This window comes from Lampetra planeri, chromosome 21, assembly GCF_965212315.1.
Source record: "Lampetra planeri chromosome 21, kcLamPlan1.2.h2, whole genome shotgun sequence".
Lineage (NCBI taxonomy): Eukaryota > Metazoa > Chordata > Hyperoartia > Petromyzontiformes > Petromyzontidae > Lampetra > Lampetra planeri.
In genome coordinates this window covers 2351608-2378307 of record NC_136127.1, presented here as the reverse complement: position 1 = coordinate 2378307, position 26700 = coordinate 2351608, and the positions used below count along the sequence as shown (strand labels likewise).

At 47.2% G+C, this 26700-nt stretch overlaps 1 protein-coding gene across 2 annotated transcripts; it reads left to right on the top strand.

Moving 5' to 3' along the window:
• The first annotated feature begins 2543 nt into the window (after nt 1–2543).
• On the top strand, nt 2544–17334 carry LOC144724518 (tumor necrosis factor-inducible gene 6 protein-like). Of its 2 annotated transcripts, none has more exons than XM_078603727.1 (7): nt 2544–2727; nt 7978–8148; nt 8849–8986; nt 9639–9800; nt 12383–12608; nt 13467–13507; nt 16543–17334. In XM_078603727.1, the coding sequence occupies exons 2-7, from the start codon at nt 8013–8015 to the stop codon at nt 16722–16724; spliced, it is 885 nt and encodes a 294-aa protein (XP_078459853.1). In that variant the 5' UTR covers nt 2544–2727; nt 7978–8012; the 3' UTR covers nt 16725–17334. The 2 variants fall into 2 exon arrangements, with proteins under 2 accessions (XP_078459853.1, XP_078459852.1); XM_078603726.1 differs by lacking the exon at nt 2544–2727 and adding an exon at nt 2984–3109 and having other exon boundaries at nt 16543–17332.
• Nucleotides 17335–26700: the final 9366 nt, after the last annotated feature.

Genomic DNA, 26700 nt, shown 5'->3' with positions numbered 1-26700 from the left:
CATCACCCCCCCCCCCCACTATCGCCCATCCCAACCTTCCCCCCACTCGCCCCCCCCCTATCACCCCCTCCCCACTATCGTCCCAAACCCTCCCCCCCCACTATCGCCTCCCACTCGCCCCCCACCCCCCAATAACGCCCCCCTTCCTCCCTCCACTATCGCCCCCCCCTCCTCCCCCGACTATCGCCTCCAAGGCTGATTTAGGAACGGAAATGCGCACATCCCGTGTACCCGGCACACACAAACATCCCTCTCTCTCTCCAGTCTCCATCGTGCACTGCCGCGCACACAGCAAACATTACATAGATCTTGTCCGCACTCGTGCGCCTGTCAGGTACTATACACACACATAGGTACACACATGCACATACGTACGCGGGTACACACCATAATTTCACATGTACAGTACACAGGTTTCCGTATACAACGACAAACATTTAAATAAACACACGTCGCTTAGGTACAAACATGCATACACAATGGTACACGGATACAACAACAACCGCCATTCACCACTAAGTGGCGGTGACGTCACCACGACGCTTGTGCCAGGCTATGTGCACCTTGAGGCCACGTGAAGTGTCGAACGCCCGCTGGCAGGCGGTCATGGGGCAGACCCAGATGCCACAGGTCGACTGACTGAGACTACTGGCTGATGCACCACCTGTGCCCCCTACTGTGCCAACCTGCTGTACTTTAGCCACCCGGCGCTCCGCTCGTTGTTGTGAGCGTCGCTTCTCCGCCCTCCGTTGTTGTTGGAGGGCGACTGCCTCCAACTGCCCAGTAGCGTCCTTCACGAGCCTCCTCCAAAGAGGCCGATCTTAACACCGCTGGTACCAGTTATCGGCAAGTCCACTCAGCTCTACGTCCTCCTGTACCACATCACTCCATCTCTTCTCTAGCCCGTGCCGCGCCCGTTTAGCCCCCTCGATCCGGCCGAACAAAAGCTGTTTAGGCATGCGGTGGCTGGGCATGTGGTGGCTGGGCATGCGGGCTACATGGCCCAGCCAACGCAGCCTTGCCTGCCGGAGGAGCTCACCGATGGGACTTTGTCCAGATATTTCAAGGATTTGTGTGCTCCTCACACAATCCAGCCTGGTTAAAACCCAGGTTGGATCGAAGGCAGGCCAGCCTAAATATTTCTAAGATGTTCCATTAGGGGGGTCCACGTTTTGCAAGCGTAAAGAAGGGAGGGAATTACCAATATCGAGAAGACCTGAAGCTTCGTGCGGAGCGACAGACCAGGTAGCTTCCACACAGAGTTATGCAACCGATGAAAAGATAATGCCGCTCGACTGATTCGGAGCGATACCTCTGCTGTTAAACTGGAGACGGTCATGAGCACACTGCCCAGGTATGGGAAACTCTCCACTCTCTCCACAACTGCCCTATCACCAATTGGGAATTGTAGGGGTGGAGTGTCAGATGGTACAAAATACCTAGGCAGGTGCTTAGTTTTGGTGGGGCTGATGGTAAGGCAACCCACCACCTCTTAGTGGCAAGCTCCAGGTTCAGCAGCAGCGCCTCCAACTCCTGCTCTGGGTGAGCAGCAATTATCAGATAATCGGGATACATAACATGGTTGAGTAATAGGGAGCCATCTCTTAACTGCACCCGGGCATCGATCAGCCTCCCATTGTATCTGTACCAGATGGAAATTCCTCCGGTACAGCTATTGAAGGCTTCACGAACTACGTGGTCGAAATAGATGTTAGATAATGTGGGAGCCAGAGGACATCCTTGTCGCACCCAAGGTTTATAGGGAATGGCTCCGACTCCCGGCCACGGAGTTTTACCCGGGCCTATTCACCATCATGAAGGTCCTTAATGATCGTGAACAGAGGGTCAGGGACTCCGAAAGCACGAAGAACTACCCAGAGCCCAGGCCTACTAATGGTATCATAGGCCTTGACCAAGTCAATAAAGCAGAGATGGAGGTCTTGTTGGAATTCCCTACACTTCTGCTGTAGCAGACGGACAGAAAATATGGCATCTGTGCAGGTCCGCCCTTTCCTGTAACCGCATTGGGGCTCCACAAGCCTCTCCTCAGCGTGCCTAGCAAGGCGATGTTGAATAATCCTTACCAGGACCTTTCCCGGCACACTGAGGAGTGAAATGCCCCTGTAGTTGTTACAGTCTGTCCGGTCCCCCTGGTGGTCCCCCTGTTTTTAAAGAGCGGGACCACCAGGGCATCCTACCAGTCCTGCGGAACCTGTACAGTTGTCCAGACTGTTGCTATGATGTCATGTAGGGCAGTCTGTGCACAAACGCCACCTTCCCTCAGCATTTGGCTTGGAAGATCATCTCTGCCCGGTGCCTTTCCTGGTCTCAGACTCTGGATTTCCTTCAGTACTTCCTCAACAGATGACACCTCAGCCAGCCACTCACAGGGGGTGACCTCCAATATTTGAGGCACCGCAGCCTCAGCAGGGTTATCCCCACTTTGGGCCATGATGTTTTCCTGGCTGAGGGATTTCCCCTCCCCCAGGACCTCACAGAAATGCTCAGCAAATCTGCAAATCTGTTCCTGGGGGTCGGAGATTGGATCACCGTTCTTTCCCCTGATGATGGTAATAGGTGTGGTGCTTCAGGTTACTTTTTTATGGAATTAAAGAGCGATTTGTGATCGCGGGCCATTGAAGCAGACTCCATCTCCTCAGCAACCCGCGACCACCACCCATCCTTGCAACGCCTCACGGCTCTCCGAACCTCCAAGCGAAGGCTGCGGTAAGCCTCCTTATTCTCCAACGTGGGATGCTGTAGCCGATGAGAGTGGGCCTGTCGCTTTTTCTCAGCCAGCTTGAACACCTCCTCTGTCAGCCAGGATCTCTGGGGAGGTCTGGACCGCGTACCCAAAGCAGCCATTGCAGCTGCATGAGCCACAGTTGCTTAGGTACGAACGTGCATCCACAAAGGTACACGGATACCTCCTCCCCCCACTATCGCCCCCAAGGCTGATTCGAGAATGGAAATGCGCACATCCCGTTTACCCGGCACACACAAACATCCCTCTCTCTCTCTCCAGCCTCCATCGTGCACTGCCGCGCACACAGCAAACATTACACAGATCGTGTCCGCGCTCGTGCGCGCCTGTCACGCACACTTACAGGTACGTATACACACACAGGTACACACATGCACATACGTACGCGGGTACACACCATAATCTCACATGTACAGTACACAGGTTATACGTATACAAAGACAAACATGTTCACAGACACACGTCGCTTAGGTACAAACATGTATACACAAAGGTACACAGACACACTCAGGTACACATACACACAGGTACACGGATACACACAGGTACACGGATACACACATGTACACAGACACACACAGGTACACAGACACACACAGGTACACACACAGACACACAGGTACACAGACACACACAGGTACACAGATACACACAGGTACACAGACACACAGGTACACGGATACACACAAGTACACATATACACATGGGTACACACACAAACACACAGGTACACGGACACACACAGGTACACATGTACACAGTTACAAAGATTCCCCGTATAGCGTTTAACAGACTTGTAGCAAGTGTTGTTACCGAGAACTTAAAAAGGTCGGCACGGCAAGTGAGGGATAGGTGGCCACCACCACGCCGCCCGCCTTTGTCTCCCTGGTGGCGATATTTACACACCGCAACAGGTACTGTACTCCTTTTGAGGCCGAGCAGACCTAGGGGAAATCCCAGGCACGGTTAAGATCATCGTCACTGGTGTTGACGGTGAGCGGGAATCGAACTCATGGACGCTGGGTGGGTTTCGTAGTGCTGCGCACTTGCCGATGCACGACACACATCACAAAAGTACGGGGGGGGGGGAGCAGTCTCGATATACGTTGTCTAACACTTACGTCGCCGTCTTTTTTAGCAACACAACGTAACACTCCCCCGCTTATAATCACGTCGTATGAAAAAAAAACAAGAATGGGTTTTACCCCTCTCTGGCAATAGAACAGGAGGTGTTAAGATGTTCAACACAGTAAATAGAAACCTTTTGCAAGGTATCAAGTCTGCGTTAACCACACTTGTGGCAAATTATGCAACACAAACATGCTCGGATGACAATATACGCATTGTCTTTTAAACTGATTGGCCTACTCCAGAGACAGGAACCTTTTTTAGGGCCTTGTCGCACCAGTGTCAGACCAGTGAACGCCAAAATGCGAACAGCACAAAGACAATGCACTATCAGAGCATTTTTAACTCGGGATGAGCAGCTACAAACCTATGCTTATATTTTCATACTTTAATACTGGCGAAAATGTCTTTTTTTAAAATCCTTTATATTAAGTTCGCTTGCTTGCTTGCTTGCGTGCTTGCTTGCTTACGACCGTGCAAATCTTTCGGTCGTTTTTTAACCCACTTCCCGTGATCCAATCGAGCTGACATTTTCCACACAGACTCGTTGTGCGAGACAATTAATGTTCGTGAAAAAAAATTCCCAAAATTTTACACTTTTTAGGCAAAAAAAAAATATTTTACATATATTCAAATAGAACTCATTCAGTGTAAGAGCCCAGAGCGTAACCCCTCCACAGGCCGTGGCGGAGTAGCGCAGTTGGTAGCGCCCTCGCTTCCCATGCCAAAGGTCGCGGGATCGATCCCCGCGTCCTCCACAGGCGAATATATTTTTAAATCCTTTATATTAAGTTCGCTGCTACGCATATAAAGGATTTATAGTGAAAAACTTTGTTTTTACGGGTTATACCTATATTACATTGTTTTTAGCTGTTCAGCTGAGCCGAGTCGAAAACATTGTGCGTAGCACTTGGTGCCAACACCAGGTGACGATTAATCTGAACCGGTTCTGGACCCTCCCGTAGGTCGACTCGGCCTCAAATGAATACCCGGTGTGGTGTGTAAACATTGTTGTGAGGGAGACAAAGGCGGGCCGGGCGTGGTGCTTACCACCCACCACCGTGTGCCGGCCTTCGTAGGTGCTCGCTAACAGCACTTGCCACAAGTGTATGTTAAAGGCTATACGGGGATTTTTGTCTTTGTTACTCAGTGCACATTACTGATCAGGACGATTCGGGTAGAATCCCTTTCACGTATATACTTGGGGTATGCCGTTAAAAGATGTTAAACTGTTTATATTACCTGTTGGGACATCTGGATCAGAAACATTGACCAACAACACCAGTGACGATTGTCTTTTTCAATTAATAATTTTCGACTCGACTCGGCTCTTTCGGGGAGAGGTGGGGGGCTGGGTAGGGTGCAATGAGGTAGTGTACAACTTGCGTACGCGCCGCCCATCTTCTGGGTCCTTGCACATGGTTTGCTCTCCGGCGTGCGTGGCCAGAGTGCTCCATTGTAGGGGTCGACGTGGACTCCCCGCTCCCCCTCCATCGCAAGAAAATATCTTAGCGAAATTTTCGACAGGTGGGGTGGGGGGTGGGGCAGCAAGCGTTGGTGCCTTGTGACGACAAGTGCAGGTGGTGACGCGTAGGAAAGAAAGGCGGGGAGGATTTCGGCTCGATGATAAAATGGCGATAGCTTAGTGGGGGTTGGAAGTTGAACCGTACCTTTGACGTATATCTGTCAACCCATACGGCTTACCCCGTATTCTTGTACAGCGATACCTTCACTTTCGTCCACTTGACTTTCGTCGATTCGCTCTTTCGGCCGTTTTCAACTATAACCACATTTCTAATTTCGTCCACGTGGCTTTCCTCTTTCGTGCGATTTCATCCCAAACCTTCCACGGCGTTCGCGCCACGCGCCATCTTTTTCGTTCAGTCTTTGAATAGAAGTTGTTCAGTGAGCATCTCTTATACTGGTAGGAACCTCCTGGTTACACCAGCCCACAGGGGATTATTGTGTCCGTCCGTCGTGCAGGGAGGGGCTGGGTGGGGGGTGGGAGGGGTGGGGCTGGGCTGGGCTGGGTGGGAAGGGGCTGGATACCCCGTGGTGCCCTTATAAAACTCAACGTTTAACCTACCCACGCCGGCTTTTGCCCGCCCTCACAGTCGGGCATATTTGTGGGGGGAGGGGGGGGCAGCGATTGCATAGCGATTCGCGTGCTGCGCTACGAACCCGGCGACCCGAGTTCGATTCCCGCTCATGGCCACCACCGCTCACGGCCACCACCGGTGACGATTATTTGAACCGGTCCTGGGCCTCCCCTAGATCGACTCAGCCTCAAACGAGTAATTGGTCTGGTGTGTGAACATCGCTACTGAGGAGACAGAGACGGCCGGGCGTGGTGAATCCAAGTCCCGGGCGAAGCTGTGTAGTAAAGCTCGTGTACTATACAATATAGTATGGTACCTGCATTTCTCTACATCTAAAGTACGTCTTTTGTTGCTAGGTATGAAACAGCATTTACCAAAGTTACGGTCCCTATCCCCTACCTTATGCCATTGTTTCTTTTGGGAGAAATTGACCCGCTTTGCGTCGCGTAGGCAATGTTTACGCCGTTGCAAGTCCCTAACCCCCCCCCCCCCCCATTAACATGTAGTGTTCCTATGAGGGGAAAGTAAGTCGTAAGTCGCAACTTTCCGGACCCCCTGTATATACACGCATCCAGGGGCGGTTTCTTCATTAGGGCGATTGGGCGACGCACCACCAATGTCATTCAACCACAGAGTCACGCTAGCCGTCACTGTGCCTCTGGATATAGTCCAATCAGCGTCATGCTACGTTCTGTGGAGTACCGCCTCTTTTTGGGCGATTTCCCTCCAGCTGAGAATCGCCCCGAGTGGTCCCATAGACTAACATTCAAAGATGTTTTTTTTCGAACGGGGGCGCTGCAATGCATTCTTTATGGCTTCCGGGAGGGCTCGCCTTAACGTGCTTACGTCATCATACGTGCTTACGTCATCATACGAAAGCACGTTTCATCCAACAATATAATTTGTCGCCACCTAGTGGAATCTTTAATAAAATAAACTTGAGTGGTTTGTTTTAATAGTGAGTATAGAAACAAACAAGATGTATTGTAAGAGTCACTTTATTTTTCATTAATATTAAAGAAGTGAAGTTGCCTTTACATGCTTAAGCTGTTAATTTATCCATTGCATGGGTGGACCTTATCCTTATCAATCATCCAGACATTTGCCCCCCCTGAGAGATTTTGCAGGAGCCGCCACTGCACGCATCTGTATATACACTTGCACATGTCATATGTGTAGCGTCGTTGTCAGGCATTGTATATAGCATTGTTATGCACACTTACCTGTAGTAGCAGACACGTGTCCATAGGGGGTGGTAACCCGGGATGGGCAGGATGAGCCGGGCCGTTGGGAAACTAGGCTCTCCCAGCCCCAAGAGAGGGGTTGGGGGGGATATTCCAGAGCCCCCTAGAGAGTTCCAGAAGGAGGGCGTGGCCATGGGCAGAGAGACCCTGGCACGGGTATAAATGCCGGACCTCTGGACGAGTCCGGCAGTCTTCGTGAAGCTGAAGCAAGAAGACCAGCTTAGGCTAGGACCCTGAGAACCCCCAGTCCCGACGTCCTTGTAAAGGCCGAGACTGCAGAGGGCCAGTGGTCAGACCCTGGGAACCCCCGGGACCCGACGTCCTTGTAAGGGCTGGGACCGAGTGGGCCAGTGGTCGAGACCTGAGGACCTTGGCTGGGTCCAGTCAGGGAGCCTCCCCTTAGGTCCCCTTAGCCACAGGGATTGTGAGTGTGGTTCCAGTGATAGGACACGCTAGCCCGGAGGCCATACTTCCCTAGGTATCGGGTAGAGGGGCCGTTACCCCTCTGTGTTAGGGACCATGTATTCCACAATTAGTAAATAAACGTGTTGCCTCAAGTACTCTGTCTCCGGTCTCCTGGAACCCACTACATATGTACGCAGGTGCCTCTGTGTGCTGTACGTTGAACTTCTTTTGCGCCGTACATAGCCAATCGTGCTTATCGGAGGTACGGGAGGTGGGGACAACAAACCTAACAACATGCAGTTGTAAAGAAACGAGTGTTCAATCTGTGTATACACAGGTGGCGGGACTGCCTCGTGGGACATTTGCTGGACCATGCGGACGGTGCGGACGTTGGCGTGGCTGGACGTGCGGATGGCGATGTGGCTGGCGTGCGCCCTGTTGGGCTGGATTGGTGAGGCCCACGGATGGGCCTTCAGAGACGACGTGTGGCATAACTCCGTGTTGCTGGGTACGATAACGGGTATACCCCGGGCGTCGGCGGCGTCCAAGTAACTGCACTCACGAGTTCATAGACATTCCGTTTCAGAGTTAATGGAACATTAACTCTGAAACGGAAAAAATTGCTACGAACCGTTTCATTTTCTGGAACTAAAACTGAAGCTGAAAAAGTCGAAGCCAAGTTAGCATTCATTGATGGAATTTCCCAAATGTAGTATCGCGCGTTTCTGGGAGGAGATGGGGGGGGGTGGGGAACCCATGAATCAGTTACCGTATTAACCGGTTCAATCTCTCACGACAGTAAGTCACTATTACTGCACTCAATCGAGAACAGTGCTCCATACCAAGACGAACATTCCCCGTATAGCCTAAGCAGGCTCTTGGGCAAGAGCTGTTAGCGAGGTAGAGCCCATGAAGGCCAACACGGCGCACGAGGTGGTCAGCACCACGTCGGGCCGCCTTTCTTTCCCGAGTGGCGACGTTTACACACCGCACTCGGTACTCATTTGAGTCGACCTAGCGGAGGCCCATGACCAGTTCAGATAATCGTCACTGGTGTTAGCCGTGAGTGAGAATTGAACTCAGGTTGGCGGGTTCTTAGTGCAGTGCGATAACCGCTACACTACCGCTCCCCACCCCCACATGCGCCTGTGGGGGTACACAAAGTTAAAAACACACAGACGCATGCGTGTGTGTTTTGTTGCGTACAGAGGAGGCGGCGGGCGTCTTCCACATCCACTCCCGGCATGGCCGCTATCTCCTCACCCTGCGGGAGGCCCGGGCCATTTGCGCCTACGAGGGCGGGGCCCTGGCCACCATCGCGCAACTGCGGAAGGCTCAACGCGCTGGTCTGCCAATACCAACCCCACACATCTGCTGTTCTCCACCGATGTGCATTCCAGTTTGAAACCACCCAAGGGAAATTATGGGGGTTTTTTCTTCTCGGATATTCAAGAGATGTGGCCAGGTGGCTGTGAGGGGGGGGGAGGCCTCAATAGCAGCTCACTAGGACAAAACGATCAATCGCCTCACCTGATGGCGTCACATCTCGGCTGTCACTTTAAAACAAACCATTTCCGTTGGTCTATTTACATGGAAAATTGTAATTAAATATGTATTTAACTCCGCTAGAGTTATATGTTTTTTTATCTTAATACTGCCAAAGAAAAAACATTTCTTCATGGCACAATCACTGAGCATTTTGTGTATTCGATGTTTTCTTGGATTTAAGGCCAGGAGCCACAAGACTGAGGTTGAGGCCAGCTTCCTCCAGGCCAGTCAAAACCAGATCTAGTCCAGTGGTTCCAAACCTTTGTTCAAACCACCAAATATTAATAAAACAAATTCCTAACTCCCCCCACCCCCCGTCATTCGTCTGTGAAACCACATACCTTAAAGCCTGGTCCAGGACCTGCGGCTCAGGTGAAGGAACAGAGCTCAGCTGGGATAATGTCCTCGAGCCTAGATGAAGTGACGGCATGCGTGTGTCCATGTGTCCAGGCCTGCACAACTGTGTGGCCGGCTGGCTGGCAGACGCGCGGGTCGCCTACCCCGTCACCAAGGCGAGCCAACAGTGCGGGTTCGGCAAAGTCGGCGTCGTAGACTACGGCGTGCGACTCAACCGCTCAGAGCGCTGGGATGCCTACTGCTACAGGAAAAAAGGTGGTGCCACCCCCTCCCCCCTCTAAGTGCCGCTGCTGTGCCTGTCAAAATAGAAAATTGAACGACGTTTTTGTAATACGCTGTGTTGGTGCGTACGTGCAAATTACACTAACTCAACAAATGTGTCCATAACACTGCCCCAAAAACAATCTAAAAATCAAATGAGCAAGCGCCGAAAGTCCCTTTTCCTACCCTGAAACCACCTTCTCGTACTGGGTTTGCATGCTTACCACAAGAAAAAATAAAATGAGATAAGAATAGGTTTTCCCCTTTTTTCTGGCAACAAAACAGGTGTTAAGATGTTAAAACATTAAACTGAATCATTTTGCAAGGCATCATGTCTGCATTAACCACATATGCTTGTGGTGAAAATACAAACAAAAACATGCCCTGATAGTATATGTGTAGTGAGCCCAAGGATTCAAATTTCTCCATGAAAACATGGACATAGCTAATGTTTTCATGGAGAAATTTTAATCAGATGCCATCCAGACATCCACCCTTCGTTCTTCCCTGTGGAAGAGATATGTGGATAACACTTTTGTCATTTGGCCACATGGCCTCCCAGCATTGAACCATTTCCTAGACGACATCAATTCCAGACACCCATCCATCAAATTTACCATGGAAGTGGAGAAAGATGGCAAGCTGCCATTCTTGGATGTTCTGTTTGAGAGGAGGCCTGATGGCTCCTTGGGACATTCTGTTTACAGGAAGGCCACCCACACAGATTCCTACTTGAAGCCTGATATCCACCACCACCCGGCTCAAAAGAATTCCCTCATCAAAACACTATACCATAGGGCTCATTGCATCTCTGACCAACACCACCTGGCCAGTGAATTAAAACATGTACATCTGGCCCTCAAGATGAACGGATACTCTGACCATACTATCCGCCAAGCTGTTTCTCCCACCATACAGAAACAACCACCTGAAACTCCGATCAAAACCATCATGTTGCCATACATAGCAGGTGTTACCAAAAAGATTTCCAAAATTCTAAACAAACAAAAGATTCAGGTCCGATTCAATACAGTACACAAAATCCGTGATCTGATCTCATCTGTAAAGGATGTCATTACTGACTTACAGTACCCCGGTGTTTACAAATTGAGTTATACCTGCGGTGACTGCTATATCGGGGAGACGAAACGACATATTTCTGACCGAATTCGCGAGCACAAATCAGATTTGAAACACGGTAGAACGAATTCTTCGACCGTAGCTGATCATTGTTTCAACACAGCGAGTTCTCATGATATTGTTTTCTCCGATACCAAAGTACTCCGCAAACCTCCCAGATACTACCAAAGATTTGTCCATGAAGCCATCCAGATATACAAACATAGACACAACTTCAACCGAGAGGATGGTTTTAAATTAAGCAATCATTGGAAAGATGTCATCAACCAAGTAAAACTTTAGCTGCCTTATAATTGTACAGCTATTTCCATTTCATCCAGTTATTTTCTATTCCCAGCTTGATTATCCCCTTTTTAACCAAGTTAAACCAAGTTTAATTTTAGCAGCCTTATGGTTTACTGCAGTATACTGCAAGGCAACCAGTTTGTCAGCTTAAATACTGCCTCCATTTTTTAACTGTGTTCCTGTGTGCAATTTTTTCAACCACGGCACACTTCTCTCCGCCCATCCGCTCATCCATACTCCTAATCCCCTGCAGCATAACAAAAGGCGGCTTAACTTAGCCCCCCCACACGGCCCATCCTGGCTCCTCCCCCCCTTAACCTGTATATATTCTCGTGTCTCTTAGAGCTCTCTTCACTTGATACAGTAATTTTGCTGTGACGGTTCCATCTGAAGACGGAAGCATGTGTTGCCTCCGAAACTTCGTGATTTATTTTATTTTTTACCTACGTGACTTTACCGAAAATACCAAAGAGTATGGACCCTTGCAGTCACGAAAACTTCAAATCTAGAATGGAGGAACACTGCTGAACCCGGGTCAGGGGTCCGGCTTTTATACACCTGCCAGGGTTTCCACGTCCCTCGTCACGCCCCTCTTCCAGAGAGTTCCAGAGGGACCTGGAATCTTCCCCCAGCCCCCCTCTTGGGGTCTGGGGAACCTTGGTGGCCCACACATCACACCCTACTGGTGGATGTCTGCTAGTTCAGGTAAGTACCCCCGTTTATCGCGTTACATATGCATTGTCTTTGAAACGGATTCGTCCACACCAGAGACAGCTTTCTTTAGAGCCTAGTCTCAAACAGTGTTAGACCAGAGGACGCCAAAAGGCGAACAGCAAAGGAGGTCCCATGATGTAGCAAATTAATGAGCTTTGAAGAAGGTCCATCACCTAAAACGTCACCTATTATACATATTTACTTGGCAGTGTTATTGACGTGAACGTGTGATTATTACAGATACGCATACCACATCCTCTAGTTGTAGTGCCTTACACTGATAATCCCTTCTCAAAGCCGGCCTGGCAGCATTCAGTAGAATATTAAGGGAGACCTGCATCCCCGATTTTTACCAAGCGGCGCTAATGACGAAGCCATTAGCCTTCCAATTGCGGGTCCCTTAATTCCCAAACGAATGCGTCCGCCATGAATGACAGTGGGGACGTGCGGAGGCAGGCACATGGAGATGGCGCTAAACCTCAGCTCACCAGACTACCCGGGCTACGCGGCGCTCAGGAGCTGCGTGTGGACCGTACGTGTGCCGGTCAGCAAGCGTGTCCGCCTCTCCTTCCTGGACTTCGACCTTGAGCGAGACGGAGGGTGTCTCGCCGACTTCTTGGAGGTCTATGACAGCTACGAGGACGTGTCCGGACTCGTCGACAGGTACAGCTGGAGACGTGCTCCCCCCACTGCTTAATTAAAAAAATTCACTTCAATATTGTTTATTTTTACCAGGTAAAACCCACGTGCTATTTTATAGCTGTTTTTCATAAGCAACCTGGCGATCACAAATCATAGCTCAACGAAGCGGCTTATGTGGACATTTATAGCAGCCAAATACTCTAAATGCACGTTGCTTCTAAATGTGGAGGGGAAAAACCAGAGGACCCAGGGAAAAAATGTATGCCACCATGGGGAGAGCATGCAGACTCAATATACAGGCGTCAGGGTCGGGATTGAAACCACAATCTCTGTATACCAAGCGAGGTAGTTGTCTGTATGTGTAGTGTCGTCTGTGCGTACAGGTGGGGTGCGTCCAACACGCAGTCAGTCAGAGATGAGGTGGTCGCAGGAGGCACCGTCCTCCTCTTTTATTGTTGTTGCCGAGCTCACGCCACCACTTGGGCCCCCTCTCTCTCTCTCACACGCGACCATGCTGCCACACGACCTGTCCCAGACACGACCCTGTCCGCGTTGCACCAACGGCGTCGACCGGGACAGCCAACTACTGTCCAGCTGCACAATGATCGGGCGAAGGCGGTAGTGACGAGGGCGGCGACGACGACAGCGATGACGGGATGAGTCCAATGCCAGAACCGTCAGCCCGGAGCTCTCGCTTTCCGCTGCTTATATTTCCCTCGGCGCGGCTTGGCTCCACCCTAGCCGTGCCTCCCTTCTCGAACCCTCCAGAGGGTTCCAGGGGCTTCCACACGAGGTCTGCCATGACCCTTGCCCCAGTTCCTCCGCCGCAGGCTGTGGTTGTTCGGGGATGCTTGATATTTGTGTTTTGTGTTTTTTTAGATTCTGTGGAGATGCTCTTCCTCCTGTGATAGTGAGCACAAGTGAGTATTTTCGGCTTTTGTCATTTTCACCGACAAACACACTACTGTTGAAGTATCAAGGGTTAATTCATTATATATTTATTACAAAAATATACTTTACACTGTCATTCACGACTTTCTAATCTCCAGTTCTAGCGTCTCCATTATTCTTCACATTTACACATTTGACGGTAATTTTCATGACCCGTGGTGACCCACGATTCTTCGGTGAGACTTGGCTAGATAAAGAACCATGTAAAACGCATCCAATCTCATTACGTGTGGTTGTGGTGCAGTTAATAGACCTTTGTTTGTCTCTTAACATTAAACTAAATTACTCCTGTAGTCCGCATGCAGGCAACCTAAACATTTCAACTTGATGCATCGTATTAAATACAATGCATCACCTTCACAGTTAATTTCTGTACATCAGTAAGTCACAAAATTCCAATCGGGTTGAGGATATGATTAATTTGCTTTGAGAAAAATTACCAGGTAAGGCCCACCTGAGATATATAGCTCTTTTTCAGAAGTGACCTGGCCACAAACGATGACTCAACGAAGTTGCTTATAATGTAGAAATTTATAGCAGCCAATTACTCTAAGCACATGTTTCTAAACGTGGAGGCAAAAACCGGAGGACCCGGAGAAAAATCCACGCAACCACGGTGACAACATGCAAACTCCAAATATACAGACATCAAGGGTCAGAATCAAACCCACGGCCTCCTGTATACGAGGTGAAGGAGATAACATTTCACCACCCTGGCACCCGTAGCTTTGCTACAGAACCCAAACACAAGTGATTCGTGCATGAAAACAAAACAACCACTACAACATTAGTGCATTACGTGGGTTTCATTTTAATTGTAATCACAATGCGGATTTATATTCTGTCTCGCAAAAGAGCAGCAATTTATTTGCTCAGTGTTGTGCAAAGGAGCTAACAGACTTATGGGCTCTTTAAAACTGTCTTCCATAGAAATATCATGAATTAATTAAATTATGACTAGTGACTTCTTGACCTTGATCTTGACCTATACGTGTCAGTGGCAGAATGCAGTTCCTGTTTTTAATTGACCTGCTTCACTCATTGCCCACTATCAGTCATTATGCATGTAGTAATGCATTTATGTATTGACAAAAATGTATTCATATGCTTGTGATAATGCATTCAATAACGGTCATACAGTCAATTTGTCATTTGTCCAATCTTACATTTTAGCTGATGTCGCAAATACTGTACAAAAATGCAGTAAAACTAGAAATCGTATCTATGAGAAATCATGGTTTCTTAAATTGAATCGTGACCCTGAATAATATTCTTTGGTTATTTCGGTAAAGTCACATAGATAGAAAATAATAATAATACAAAAATACAAGTGAATAAAAATAATAAAAATAAAGTACAAATAATAAAAAACACAAATTTAGACTGTAGCCTGGTTCTTAATCGGAGTGAGTGTACTGGCAGTCTATATTGTAGACTGTAGCCTGGTTATTACGTTTGGTGAGTGTACTGGCAGTCTATAATGTAGACTGTTGCCTGGTTCTTAACCTCGGTGAGCGTACTGGCAGTCTATAATGTAGACTGTAGCCTGGTTCTTAACCTTGTTGAGTGTACTGGCAGTCTATAATGTAGACTGTAGCCTGTTTTTTTAAGCTGGTGAGCGTATTGGCAGTCTATAATGTAGACTTATTCTTTGTTCTTTAAAAAACCACGACGTTTCGATCGCAACACAAGCGGTCATCATCAGGAAAAGGAGGGTTAGCCTCTAAAGGCAAACTGTTTATAAAGGTTTAGAGATGGGCGTAGCCCAAGTGTGTCAGCAGCATGGGAGGAGCAGCTAATGTTAGTGTGGGAGAAAGCAACGCCAACGCAGTGGGTCTCCACCAATCAAATGGCCGCCAGTCAATCATTGCACCTCGCTCCACACACCCACACTGCTGACAGTGGAAGTTGACAAGAAAATGCAAATCAAGTCACGACCAAAAGCAATATCCCGGTGTCTACAAACTAAGCGGTATCTGCGGCAGCAGTTACATTGGGGAAACTAAGCGACATGTGCAATGATTGCCTGGCGGCCCTTTTATTGGTGTAGACCCACGGCCTGTGTCGTTGCTTTCTCCCACATTAACATTAGCTGCCCCTCCCATGTTGCTGACACACTTGGGCTACACCCATCTCTAAACCTTTGTAAACAGTTTGCCTTTAGAGGCTAACCCCCATTTTCCTGATGACGACCGCTTGTGTTGCGATCAAAACGTCGTGGTTTTTGTTTTTATTTTATTTTTATTTCCGAAAGAACCAAGAATAAGTCTACTTTATAGACTGCCAGTGCACTCACTCAAGTTAAGAACCAGGCTACAATCTACATTATAGACTGCCAGTACACTCACCAAACTTAATAACCAAGCTACAGTCTACATTAGTGTGTTTTTGTAAGTATATATATAAAAAAATTATTCACTTTATTTTGTTATTTTTTCTATCTACGTGACTTTACCGAAAGAACCAAAGAATATAAATTCCTGCATTCACGAAAGTTTTAAGTCAAAATTTATCCTGAATAATGTAAATTCGTCAAATAATTGGAGGAGTGTTTGACCGTCAACAAGCTGGTTGCTGTCGGTTGGTGTAGGGAAGGTAGGAGCCCTGGACTGGTTCAGATATCCCTCACAATTCTATGTTGTATGTATAATGAACTTGTTTCGCACTGTACATAGTCAACCGTACTAATCGGAGGTGCAGAAGGACAACAAACTAAAATAAAAAAGCAGTTCTAAAGGAATTAGTTTTTAAATCGAGATTTTTCAATTAATTTACATTAGCCATGACTTGAAATGTAACTCTGATCGCCACGTTAATCACTGCACCACCACTCGTCTCATTACCTTTATGTTAACTTTGCTCATATGAGGTATTATAATAGGTTTGTGACTTTGTTATCGTTCATGGGATCCACCTTGATCGGTGTGCCCACTGTGAGAGATTGCCTTTGGTGACATGCGTATTTAAACATGGTTCTTAAATATTGTTGTTGCGCATCTCCTAGCTAACGTGATGACGCTGAAGTTCCACTCGGACGCGTCGGTGGGCGGCCGGGGGTTCCTGGCTTACTACCAAGCTGTCGACCCGCCAACGACCGTCAGCAGCCTCCAGGACTCCCATGTTGACCCCCCTGTTCCTCCGACCAATGTGACCGCCGTCAACCCCTCTGCATTCCCGCACCTGTAACATCGTGGCCACTTGCGCGAAAAGCTCTGCGTGTCTTTGGCCGACTGCAATCGGAAATTTATTTCAGCCATTGACCTAATAAGCGGCTCCTTTTTAAAAATAGAACGACCACAGTCCAAGACTGTCGACAGTGGCGGCAGCTATATTGCATTGCAGCATGGGAATGTTTAAACTAACCACAGCAAAACAACAATTGTTTATACAAAATTCATGCCAAAACTTATTGTGAACAGGATACTTAACACGTAAAAAACGAAAGCTCCAAAAATTAAGACGTAAAAAACGGTGTAAAAATTTTTTTCAGATGTATGCTATAGACGGAACTTAGTTATACCATTCACATTTATGACAAGTAATTCTACAGGATGGCCTTAACATGGTACAGAAGGTAAATTTGGAATATGAATATTGGTTGAGGAAATTCCAAAATTTAAATACTGTGCAAGAGCAAGCCTTGGACCCCAGTGTGAGTTCTTGATCTAGAAATAGTCAGCAGTCAAAAAGGTCCATACAAGGATTCTTGGATTTTTAAAACTAAGAATATCAGTTAAATCCCATGCTGATTTGGATTTAAGAACTTTGTTAATAAAAAAAAAGCCCAGTATATATCTACCTAACTTGGGACCTTTCTTGTCAGTATCAAAGTGCAATGAGCGACTTCCGAGACACAACGTGTAGAAGGCTTCTCATTTATTTTTTACACTTGGGCACAAACACTGGGCAATATAGAGAAACGTATCTACATAGCTACACACAGCCGACCTTTCTACATAGCTCCATTGTCGGCGTCTAACGACATAGCTGGCTGACTAATGTAGTGATTACGATGATCGGAGCCGTGCAGAGGATGGGCCATGCGGCCGGACGACGAAGAGAGATGATGGCGAGCAGCGATGCAGCCAGGACCTGGGACCCTGCGACAGCCCCAAACCTTCGGTCACGTCCCCCCTATACACTTCCCGGCGTGGCCAGACTCCGCCTCCAGCCAAGGCCCCTTCTAGAACCTTCGAGCAGATTCCCGGAGCTTCCCGACTGACCCAGCCTTTTACCTTCAACCCCGTTACGCCCGCCTTCTATTTGCTTATTATATAATGCGCCCATACCCCTGATTACCCCTCCTGGCCGACAGGTGGCACCCTGTCACTACACATGTGTGGATGTGCCGATGCCAGAACAGCGTGTTGGTAATTACAAGCCCATGGGCTGCACGAGTCTTACAACCGCCTACTGTTGTTTTTGAGCTGATCTGGCCCATGTCTTCCAGTCACCCCAGTCCAAGTGCCAGCATCATGACCCACTCGGGCATTAAAGTCACCCAACAGGATGACTATCCTGAGGGGGTACTTTAGCTAGCACCTGTGACAGGAGGTCATCGAAGGCATCTGACTCATCCTCCTTGCCTGCATCCCTCCACTGATGTTTATCTTTGATGGGGGCATAAGTAACCACGACCACCACTCAGCTCTGGTTGATGGGAAGGTAAACCCACAGTAGCCTGGGGCTCACAGCTTCCTACACCTCACCGCCATTCTCCCACACCCCCTACATTCTTATGTTCATAGGAAAAGGTCACTCCATTGTTTGGCAGTATCTTGCCCCGAGTAGAGTAGAGTACTGTCCACCCCTCGTGCTGACTGGAACCAGAGATCCCGACGGGAACCGGTTCAGCTCCCAAAAGAGTGGCAGCCTCTCTACATTGAGCGTTTTAACATTCCGTGTTGTCACTCGCAGTGGTTTATTTGCCGTTTCTGGAGGAACCCCGAGGGCTTGGGTTCAGTCTCCTGGCTCTGCCAAATGGGGTTTGGCCAGGAGACTTCATAGATGCCTGTCCCCCTGGGGCCTCTGGCACAAGCTTAATTAGATTCTTAACACGCGTTTTAGTGGTAATTAGGTTGAAGGTGGAGGAGTTACCAGCCCCTTGTACCCATCTAGAGCCCCCATTGGCTGCTGCGGTGGCTATGAGCACCATAAGGGGAAACGCTGATTTGAATTGGCCTTCCCTCCATGGCACATCCACCACTGTTACCGTCCGGCACCATCGATTAGGTAGGGGATTGTTTTGGCTGGAAACACACTCTTAGATAAGGCAACATTAGCCTAGCCTTCTGGATATGGGGATATTCCTATTATCCACAAAAGTATGGTGAGTCGCATGGGATGTCGCACTTTCCTGAGTTCTCTGATCTCGGTTCTCCCTCAGTTCTGGGGATTGTTGTGATGACTTTGTGGTTTCCAACACTCGTTAAGTCTTGACCCCCCCCCCCTACACTACAGTATTTAGACTTTGGTGCTCACAATATTGGAGACATGGGTCCGAATAACAGAAGATCCTTGGCTTCTGTGGATTTGGCTGTGACATTTGCACCACTGGCTTCTTTACCACTGTAGGGTTATTTTATTGTGTTTTATTTTTATTATTGTATTACTTCCCTTCTACGTGACTTTACCGAAAGAACCAAGAAGATGAATCCCAGCAGTCACGAAAGCTTTAAATCGAAATTTCACGGTAGGGTGGTGCTAGAGGCCACCTCCTTGTGCCCCGCCCCCCACCCCCCTTGCTGAAGTGTCCTTGCTTATCCCTGCTCCTGACCCAAGCATTCAAGTTTGGCAGTTCTCCCTCATCAGCTCCTCTCTCCACTGCTGGCTGGCTGTTGGGGAGAGCTGCTTGCGGCTGGTATCCTTTTGCTGTCGTTTCTCCAAGCATCTCAATTCTGTGTTTGAGTGGGTTCTTCATATGAAATCGGGGCTGGGCTTGCTTAATGTCTTAATATAATTTAAGCCCTACACCTATTTGGAATATAATACTGCCAAAGCTGTTCTACATATGTTTGAAATTAACGCTCAGTGCACGTGGTTCTACTGCTAATTAATAAACTAAGTGTATGCTGTGCCACTGAATCAGCCACTTGCATAAAGCTAAATTAATTATTCACTTGCCCTTCCTGTGCTAGTTCACCAACCTCCTCACTCAAATGTGTATTGCACCATCATTTTTACATCACTCCACTCTCAACTAAGTCTTTAAATCTTACCTAGATTTGTGGGTTTTATATTTTAGTAGATGTTTTTAATTGTACCATGTAACATTATCTCCCCTCACATCAGTTCAGTTTATTTTGAAGTACCCGGTGAGCAAAGAAGCTCTTGAATCTGGTTTCATCAACAAAAGCATCACTTCCCTGGGAAATATACGGCCGGAGTGCCAAGTCCTATCACATTGCCATATTGTTCTCGAGTCTAGTATGGTCTAGATGGAGCAAGGGTTGATTGTCTGTCTCTAACTCCTTGCCATACAAGTGTAGAGCCGTTGTAGCCATTGTAGACAGCCGGATTTAGACTTGCCGCGGATGGCAAACAAACACAATGGGCGTGGCTACATCGGTACGCGAAGACGGTGTTTACTGCGACGTCCGCGTTGTTATCCTGGGGGGCTATTGCGGAGCTGGGATCCCCCACAGCCCCACCCCTCAAGGGGGGGATGGCTATTTAAGGTGGCGAGCCGGACGGCTCGGGGTCTAGTGTTAAGCTGTAACCAGTGAAGAAAGAAGACTAGCTAGACAGGCCCTGGAACTCCCTGGGATCGCTGCCCTTTTAAGGGCCGACCAGGCAAGCCAGCGGCGTGGCCCTAAGAGCCCAGAACCGACGCTCTTCTAAAAGCCGGACTGGGTATTCCGGGTGCCGTAACCTAGCTGTCAGCTAGCTGTGAGTCAGGCTGTTGTGTTCCGTAGCGTAGACAGGTGAAGGGGCCGATACCCCTTCAAGTACTGTAAGTTGCCTGTTACTCGCTGGTGTTAATAAACAAGCGTGTGCCTCCAACTACGTTGTCAAGTCTCCGGGAACCTTACTACACAAGTATATCTGTAACTTTTGAACCACCCCTCAATCGGAAGTTTATTATACGAGTAAATTACCCATTGAGCTACACTGCTATTTTTGCAAGTCACTCGGCCAGCAGATGGACACGACAGCAATAGTTACACATTAATAAATAAACACGATATAAAATGTAAAACATATAGATAAAGTAATTAAAACCGATTGATATAACAAAATATTTGCGTACATTAGCATTTGTATTGTTTCAACACGAGGGTATGTTTAAAAGAGTACAGAGACGGCAGTGGTGATTATCGTAACACATAGCCCACACTCAGACGAATGAAGAACTCTCATTGGGGCATACGGGTGGAGGAGGTCACGGATGTAAGACGGGGGAGGTATTGTTGAGGACCTTGTAAGTGAGAAGTAGGATCTTGAACTCCACTTGGAACCTGACCGGTAACCAATGGAGAGACTCAAGTACAGGGGTAAATGTGCTCGGCGACCGGTGTTCGAGCAACAACTGTGGCAGCTGCATTCTGCACGTGCTGGAGGTGGATTAACAGCTTGAGAGGGAGGCCAGCTCGTAATGCATTACAAAAATATATGCATGAAAAGACAAGTACGTGAGCCAGCTTTTAAGGGTCCGATACCGAGAAAATGGGGTGCAATCTGGATACATTTCTGAGGTGAAAGAAGGCAGTGTCTATTACATTGTTAATGTGCACTTCGAAGGTTATTGAGGGATGAAGGACAACACCAAGGTCACAAACGGTCTGAGCAGCACTGACATCGTGGCCATCAATTAACACGCTGATCGAACCAGCCTTAGACAATTGATGGCGGGACCCAACAAGCAGCACCTCTATCAGCTTTCAACTGAAGAAAGTTAGATTGCAACCAACCTTTAATTGTCACAAGGGAAGATGATACACAAGATGCTACTGCATTGAGGGAGGATTCAACGTTAATGTAAATTTGATAGCCATCAGCATAATAATGAAAACAAAGTCCAAGTTGGCGTATGATATGGCCAAGTGGAGCCAAGTATATGCAGAACAAAAGTGGGCCAAGGACTGAACCCTGGGGGACACCAAAAGGAACAAAACATGTCTGAATGTATCGCTCCCAATGTGAAATCCACATAGAGCCTTCCAAATCCTCAAGCAGAATGGAATGAACAATGGTGTCAAAGGCAGCACTCAGGTGCACAAGGACAAGAATGCTAGGCTGGCCCGCATCAACAGCAACCAGCAAGTAAATGACTACCCTAACCAGAGCCGTTGCTGTGCTGTGGTCAGACTTTAAACCGGACTGAAAAGGGTAAAAATATCATTTACGAGCAGATGTTCAAGTTGTACGTCTACTGAAAGCTCTGATCTTGTAGAGATATGGCAGGTTGGAAATTGGACGATAATTAGAGGAGATTTGAATTGATGCCGGCCTTCTTGAGTATAGGAATGACAGCGGCACATTCAAAAAGAGAAGGAACAGTACCAGATTGGAGTGAGTTAGAAGTGGTAATAATGACTACAAGAGATGGAAAATTAGCATGAATAAATGTAGAAGGAATAGGATCAAGAGAACAATAGGTTAGTTTTATACTAGCAATCAATGAAGCAACATCTGATTGTGAAAGCTCAACATACAGATACATCAGATGTCAGCAGTGGCGCCGGAACAGTGGACAGAATGATAGGAAAAGGGAGATTTTATTGAAAGGCGAATTGTGTTGGTTTTGTTAAAAAAAATTGAAGGAACTGGTCAGCATTATCCTTTGTACTCGAACGGAGAAGCACGGGATGAATGAGGGAGCCTATGAATGGTAGGAAAAATAATCCTAGGGTTATTCCAGGCATTGGCTAGAGTAGCAGAAAGATAGCTGCTGTGAGCATGGTCAGGTGCCATTATGTAAATTGTAAGGTGGATCTTAAAGATTTGCGAATGGATGGCAAGACCAGATTCTCTCTAAGACCACTCTGCCTTGCGGACAGTTGTCTTCAGTGCACGATGCTCGTCGTGATACCAGGGTGAAGATTTCATCACTGGGATCCAGCGTGACTTCAAGGGGGCAAACTATAAAATATACTGTTTAATGTAGTTTTGTAAACTTGCACCATGGCATCCACAGGAGATAGGTATACTTAAGAGAGTGGTGAATTGAATTTCCAAGGAAAATATATCTGGAGTGATTGATTTTGGATTCTGAATTTGATAGGATTAGGTGGAGGAATCAGAAGATGAACAGCACCGTGCATTGATTGCAGTGGCGGCTCCTGCAAAATCTCTCAGGGGGGGCAAATGTCTGGATGATTGATAAGGATAAGGTCCACCCATGCAATGGATAAATTAACAGCTTAAGCATGTAAAGGCAACTTCACTTCTTTAATATTAATGAAAAATAAAGTGACTCTTACAATACATCATGTTTGTTTCTATACTCACTATTAAAACAAACCACTCAAGTTTCTTTTATTAAAGATTCCACTAGGTGGTGAAAAATTATATTGTTGGATGAAACGTGCTTACGTATGATGACGTTAGCACGTATGATGACGTAAGCACGTTAGGGCGAGCCCTCCCGGAAGCCATAGAGAATGCATTGCAGCGCCCCCGTTCGAAAAAAAACATCTTTGAATGTAAGTCTATGGGACCACTCGGGGCGATTCTCAGCTGGAGGGAAATCGCCCAAAAAGAGGCGGTACTCCACAGAACGTAGCATGACGCTGATTGGACTATATCCAGAGGCACAGTGACGGCTAGCGTGACTCTGTGGTTGAATGACATTGGTGGTGCGTCGCCCAATCGCCCTAATGAAGAAACCGCCCCTGATTGATTGGATATTCCAGGATCAATAATTGATAAGTTGGTGACAGACAATCCCCAGAAATAAACTAGGTCAAGCATGTGACCATGAATTGGGGTGGGGGAATTAACATTCCAATCTCTCCCAAGGTGTGTGCAACGTGCGTGACGTTACTCCACATGCCCCCCCTCCCCGTCATTAATAATAAAAGAATAATGATCGGGAGGATTTTTACACTCACGCAGGTCGAGCGGAAAGACATTTTAACGCAAATTCGCTTTAAATTTGACGTTTCTTTATTGAAAGTTAATCAAATAAATAAATATACCCAGCAACAAAGTGTATTTGATGTCTTTATTTATTTCTTCAGCACTTGAAACAAAAGGTAAGTCTAATTTTTGCTTGTAAATTATGATAAAATATATACATTTCTCCGTGATTTTCCAGACATTGTATCGAATTCAAATTGATTACAACCCCAGTGAGCGAAAGCAGTACAAAAAAAAGTATCAGAGCAGTGATTTTGAACTTATTGCAGTGCTACAGTGACATGAAGTGAGGTGTTTTATGACAGTTTTGTGCAAGAATCACTTCCATTAATACAGTACAAGAGATTCACGCAAAATATCGTAAAACGAGGTTTCATTTTTAAATTTCGATTTAAAGCTTTCGTGACTGCAGGGATTCATCTTCTTGGTTCTTTCGGTAAAGTCACGTAGAAGGGAAGTAATAAAATAATAAAAATAAAACATAATAAAACAATTCTCACGACGTTTCGGCCACAACGCAAGCAGCCGTCCTCAGGCGAAGAATAAGCTCCTAGCTTGATAATGTTCTCATTCTTCGCCTGAGGACGGCTGCTTGCGTTGTGGCCGAAACGTCGTGAGAATTATTTTATTATGTTTTATTATTATTATTATTTCCCTTCTACGTGACTTTACCGAAAGAACCAAGAAGATTCATTTTTAAAGTTAAGAAAAATGTATTTACGTGCAACAATTCCTAAAAAAAATTACAATCACAAGAAAACGTAAATGTACATCTTTAATATTACAGCTTCCGTCCTAGGGCGGGCAAAAGGCTAATTTAAGGTCAGTTAAATATAGTGCTACAGTGACATGAAGTGAGGTGACATTGACTATATATCTTGCATTCTCCGCAGGGAATGGATTCTTTGCTCCGCTGCAAGCTTCCCACCACCACTCTCCCATTGACATATTTAGTTGCTTCCTCTTAGTACCTTTCACGCGACGGTCAATGGTATAGTGTATAGCATATTGTATAATAATAAATTGTATTAAAGTGTAATGTTTAATACAATGTATAAGGTAATATATAGTATCGTAATTGTATAGTGAATATACAGCAATTTGGTATACAGTTGGGTGGGTAGAATAATACATAGTGTAATATTACAATGTATAGTCTAAAAGCATATTAGTTGCTGCAGCGCCATATTATTAACATTCCTTCCCTTTATTAATTCTAACCTTACTCCCTCCCTTTGATACTGCTAATCCTGCATAATGCATGGGCATAATGACTTTAAACCTCTCGCCAATCCTCCTACGCATTTCACAAGTAGTACTAATCGCATATCTGCATTTCCCATAAATATGCTAAATTCATCTTGATATGCAAATTATTTGGTCAAAGCGCTCTTCGCCCCACCATCCCAGCATAAATAGTCGCTCCAAGCCTGGGGCGTGCCATTCAGACTCTGTCTACTTGACAGACCTGTTCTCCACCTGAAGACGGCTGATTGCGTTGTGGCCGAAACGTCGTGAGAATGATTTTATTATGTTTCATTTTAATTATTTTATTATTTTCCTTCTACGTGACTTTACCGAAAGAACCAAAAAGATGAATCCCTGCAGTCACGAAAGCTTTAAATCGAAATTTAGTTGCTCTATTGTGTATAAACTCAAACTAGAAGGTGACTTTAAAACACGGAGACAGACTTACTGACCCCCCGGCTGGCCCCCTTCACCTTCATGAAATGGAGATGTGTTCCCTGGACTTCCCCCAACAGGCAGGGCACAGGCAGCGTTGCGGAGACAAGGATGGGTCCTGCTACCGAAAGCTGCCCAATCTGTATTGAGGCTTCAATCTGGCCCAGGAAGCCCCTTTACCAGATGTTAACCTAGGGTGGTGGTCCACCGGGCTAACTACACTCGCTACACGGGGAGTAGCTACAACGGACGGGACCCCCAGCTTGGGTCCGGTCCCGGGTTGGTCTTGTCTTCAGGTGGAGGCAGCACATCGAGTCTTCAGGATCACAACAATAGCCGGTCCCACTGGGAGACCGGCTTTTATCCCCCGCAGCGGGGCGTGCTCCGCCCCTAGTCACGACCCCCTTCTCGAACCGTCGAGGAGGATCCCTGCTGGACACGTGGTCTCGCCAGCCCCCCTTTTGGGGGTCCTTGGGTAGACGCCCCCAGTCACGTGTCCTCTGGGGTCAACCAGAGTACCATGGCCCGTGGAACCCCGTTCTCCAAGCCGGCACCCCCCTTGCACCGATTCCTCTAGGGCGGGCATTGCACCCAGCGCAGGGTCCCACTGGTCGCTGTCAGTCCGTGCTCGTTGAGCTCCGCTGGGGCCAGTACTGCATCTGCCTTCGGTGGTGTCCGTGTTGAGAGGACATTGTGTGGTGTGCCTTAACCAGGCTGGCCACACACACAGCGATGTTGCTACAAATGTAAACATTCTGTATTCTCTCTTGTAACAATAATTCAATAGCTTTGTGTGGTATTTAATTAGCTGTGACTTAATGTGATGTTTTTTTTAATCTATGTTTGGTATTACCTTTGAGTCTGCACCTTGAGGAACGCCAGTGAAGACATTAATTTTACCTGCTTGATGCTGAGTTTCTGCAATTTTCTGGTTTTAAGAAAAGTATCCTCCCCATAGCTGTTAGTCTAACACGTACGCTTTTGTGACCAATATTCATAATAAAGGTTTTTTTGTGTTAGATCGCGTAAATATAAATGTGTTAACCCACCACCACGAGTTGGCACATTTTGTTCACTTGACAAACCTGACTAATTATCTGTGTCGGGTGGTGGTGGGTTTAACGACACATATTTACGCGATCTAGCCCTACAAAAAAACTTGAATAATATCGGTCGGGAAAGGCTACGTGTTAAATCTCCATAACTCCCTCTGAAACTGGGTTTCACATCAGCGCAGGGCGCGGCACTACAGATTACGCTTATGTGTGCGGGGAGCAGGGGGCCAAGCCTCAGCAGTGCATTGCCCATCAAAGTCAAATAATTAGACTCCTAACCAGCCATTTAACCGAGGGATGCAATTAATTGCCCCCTCATTTAACTTTTTAATGAGGGGGGGGGG

Bases quoted from the DNA above. Each gene is read 5' to 3' on its own strand.
- LOC144724518 (XM_078603727.1), top strand. From the start codon at position 8,013: ATGCGGACGGTGCGGACGTTGGCGTGGCTGGACGTGCGGATGGCGATG. The intron at 9,801-12,382 runs GTGGTGCCACCC...CATGAATGACAG, and splicing joins CTACTGCTACAGGAAAAAAG to TGGGGACGTGCGGAGGCAGG. The intron at 12,609-13,466 runs GTACAGCTGGAG...GTGTTTTTTTAG, and splicing joins GTGTCCGGACTCGTCGACAG to ATTCTGTGGAGATGCTCTTC.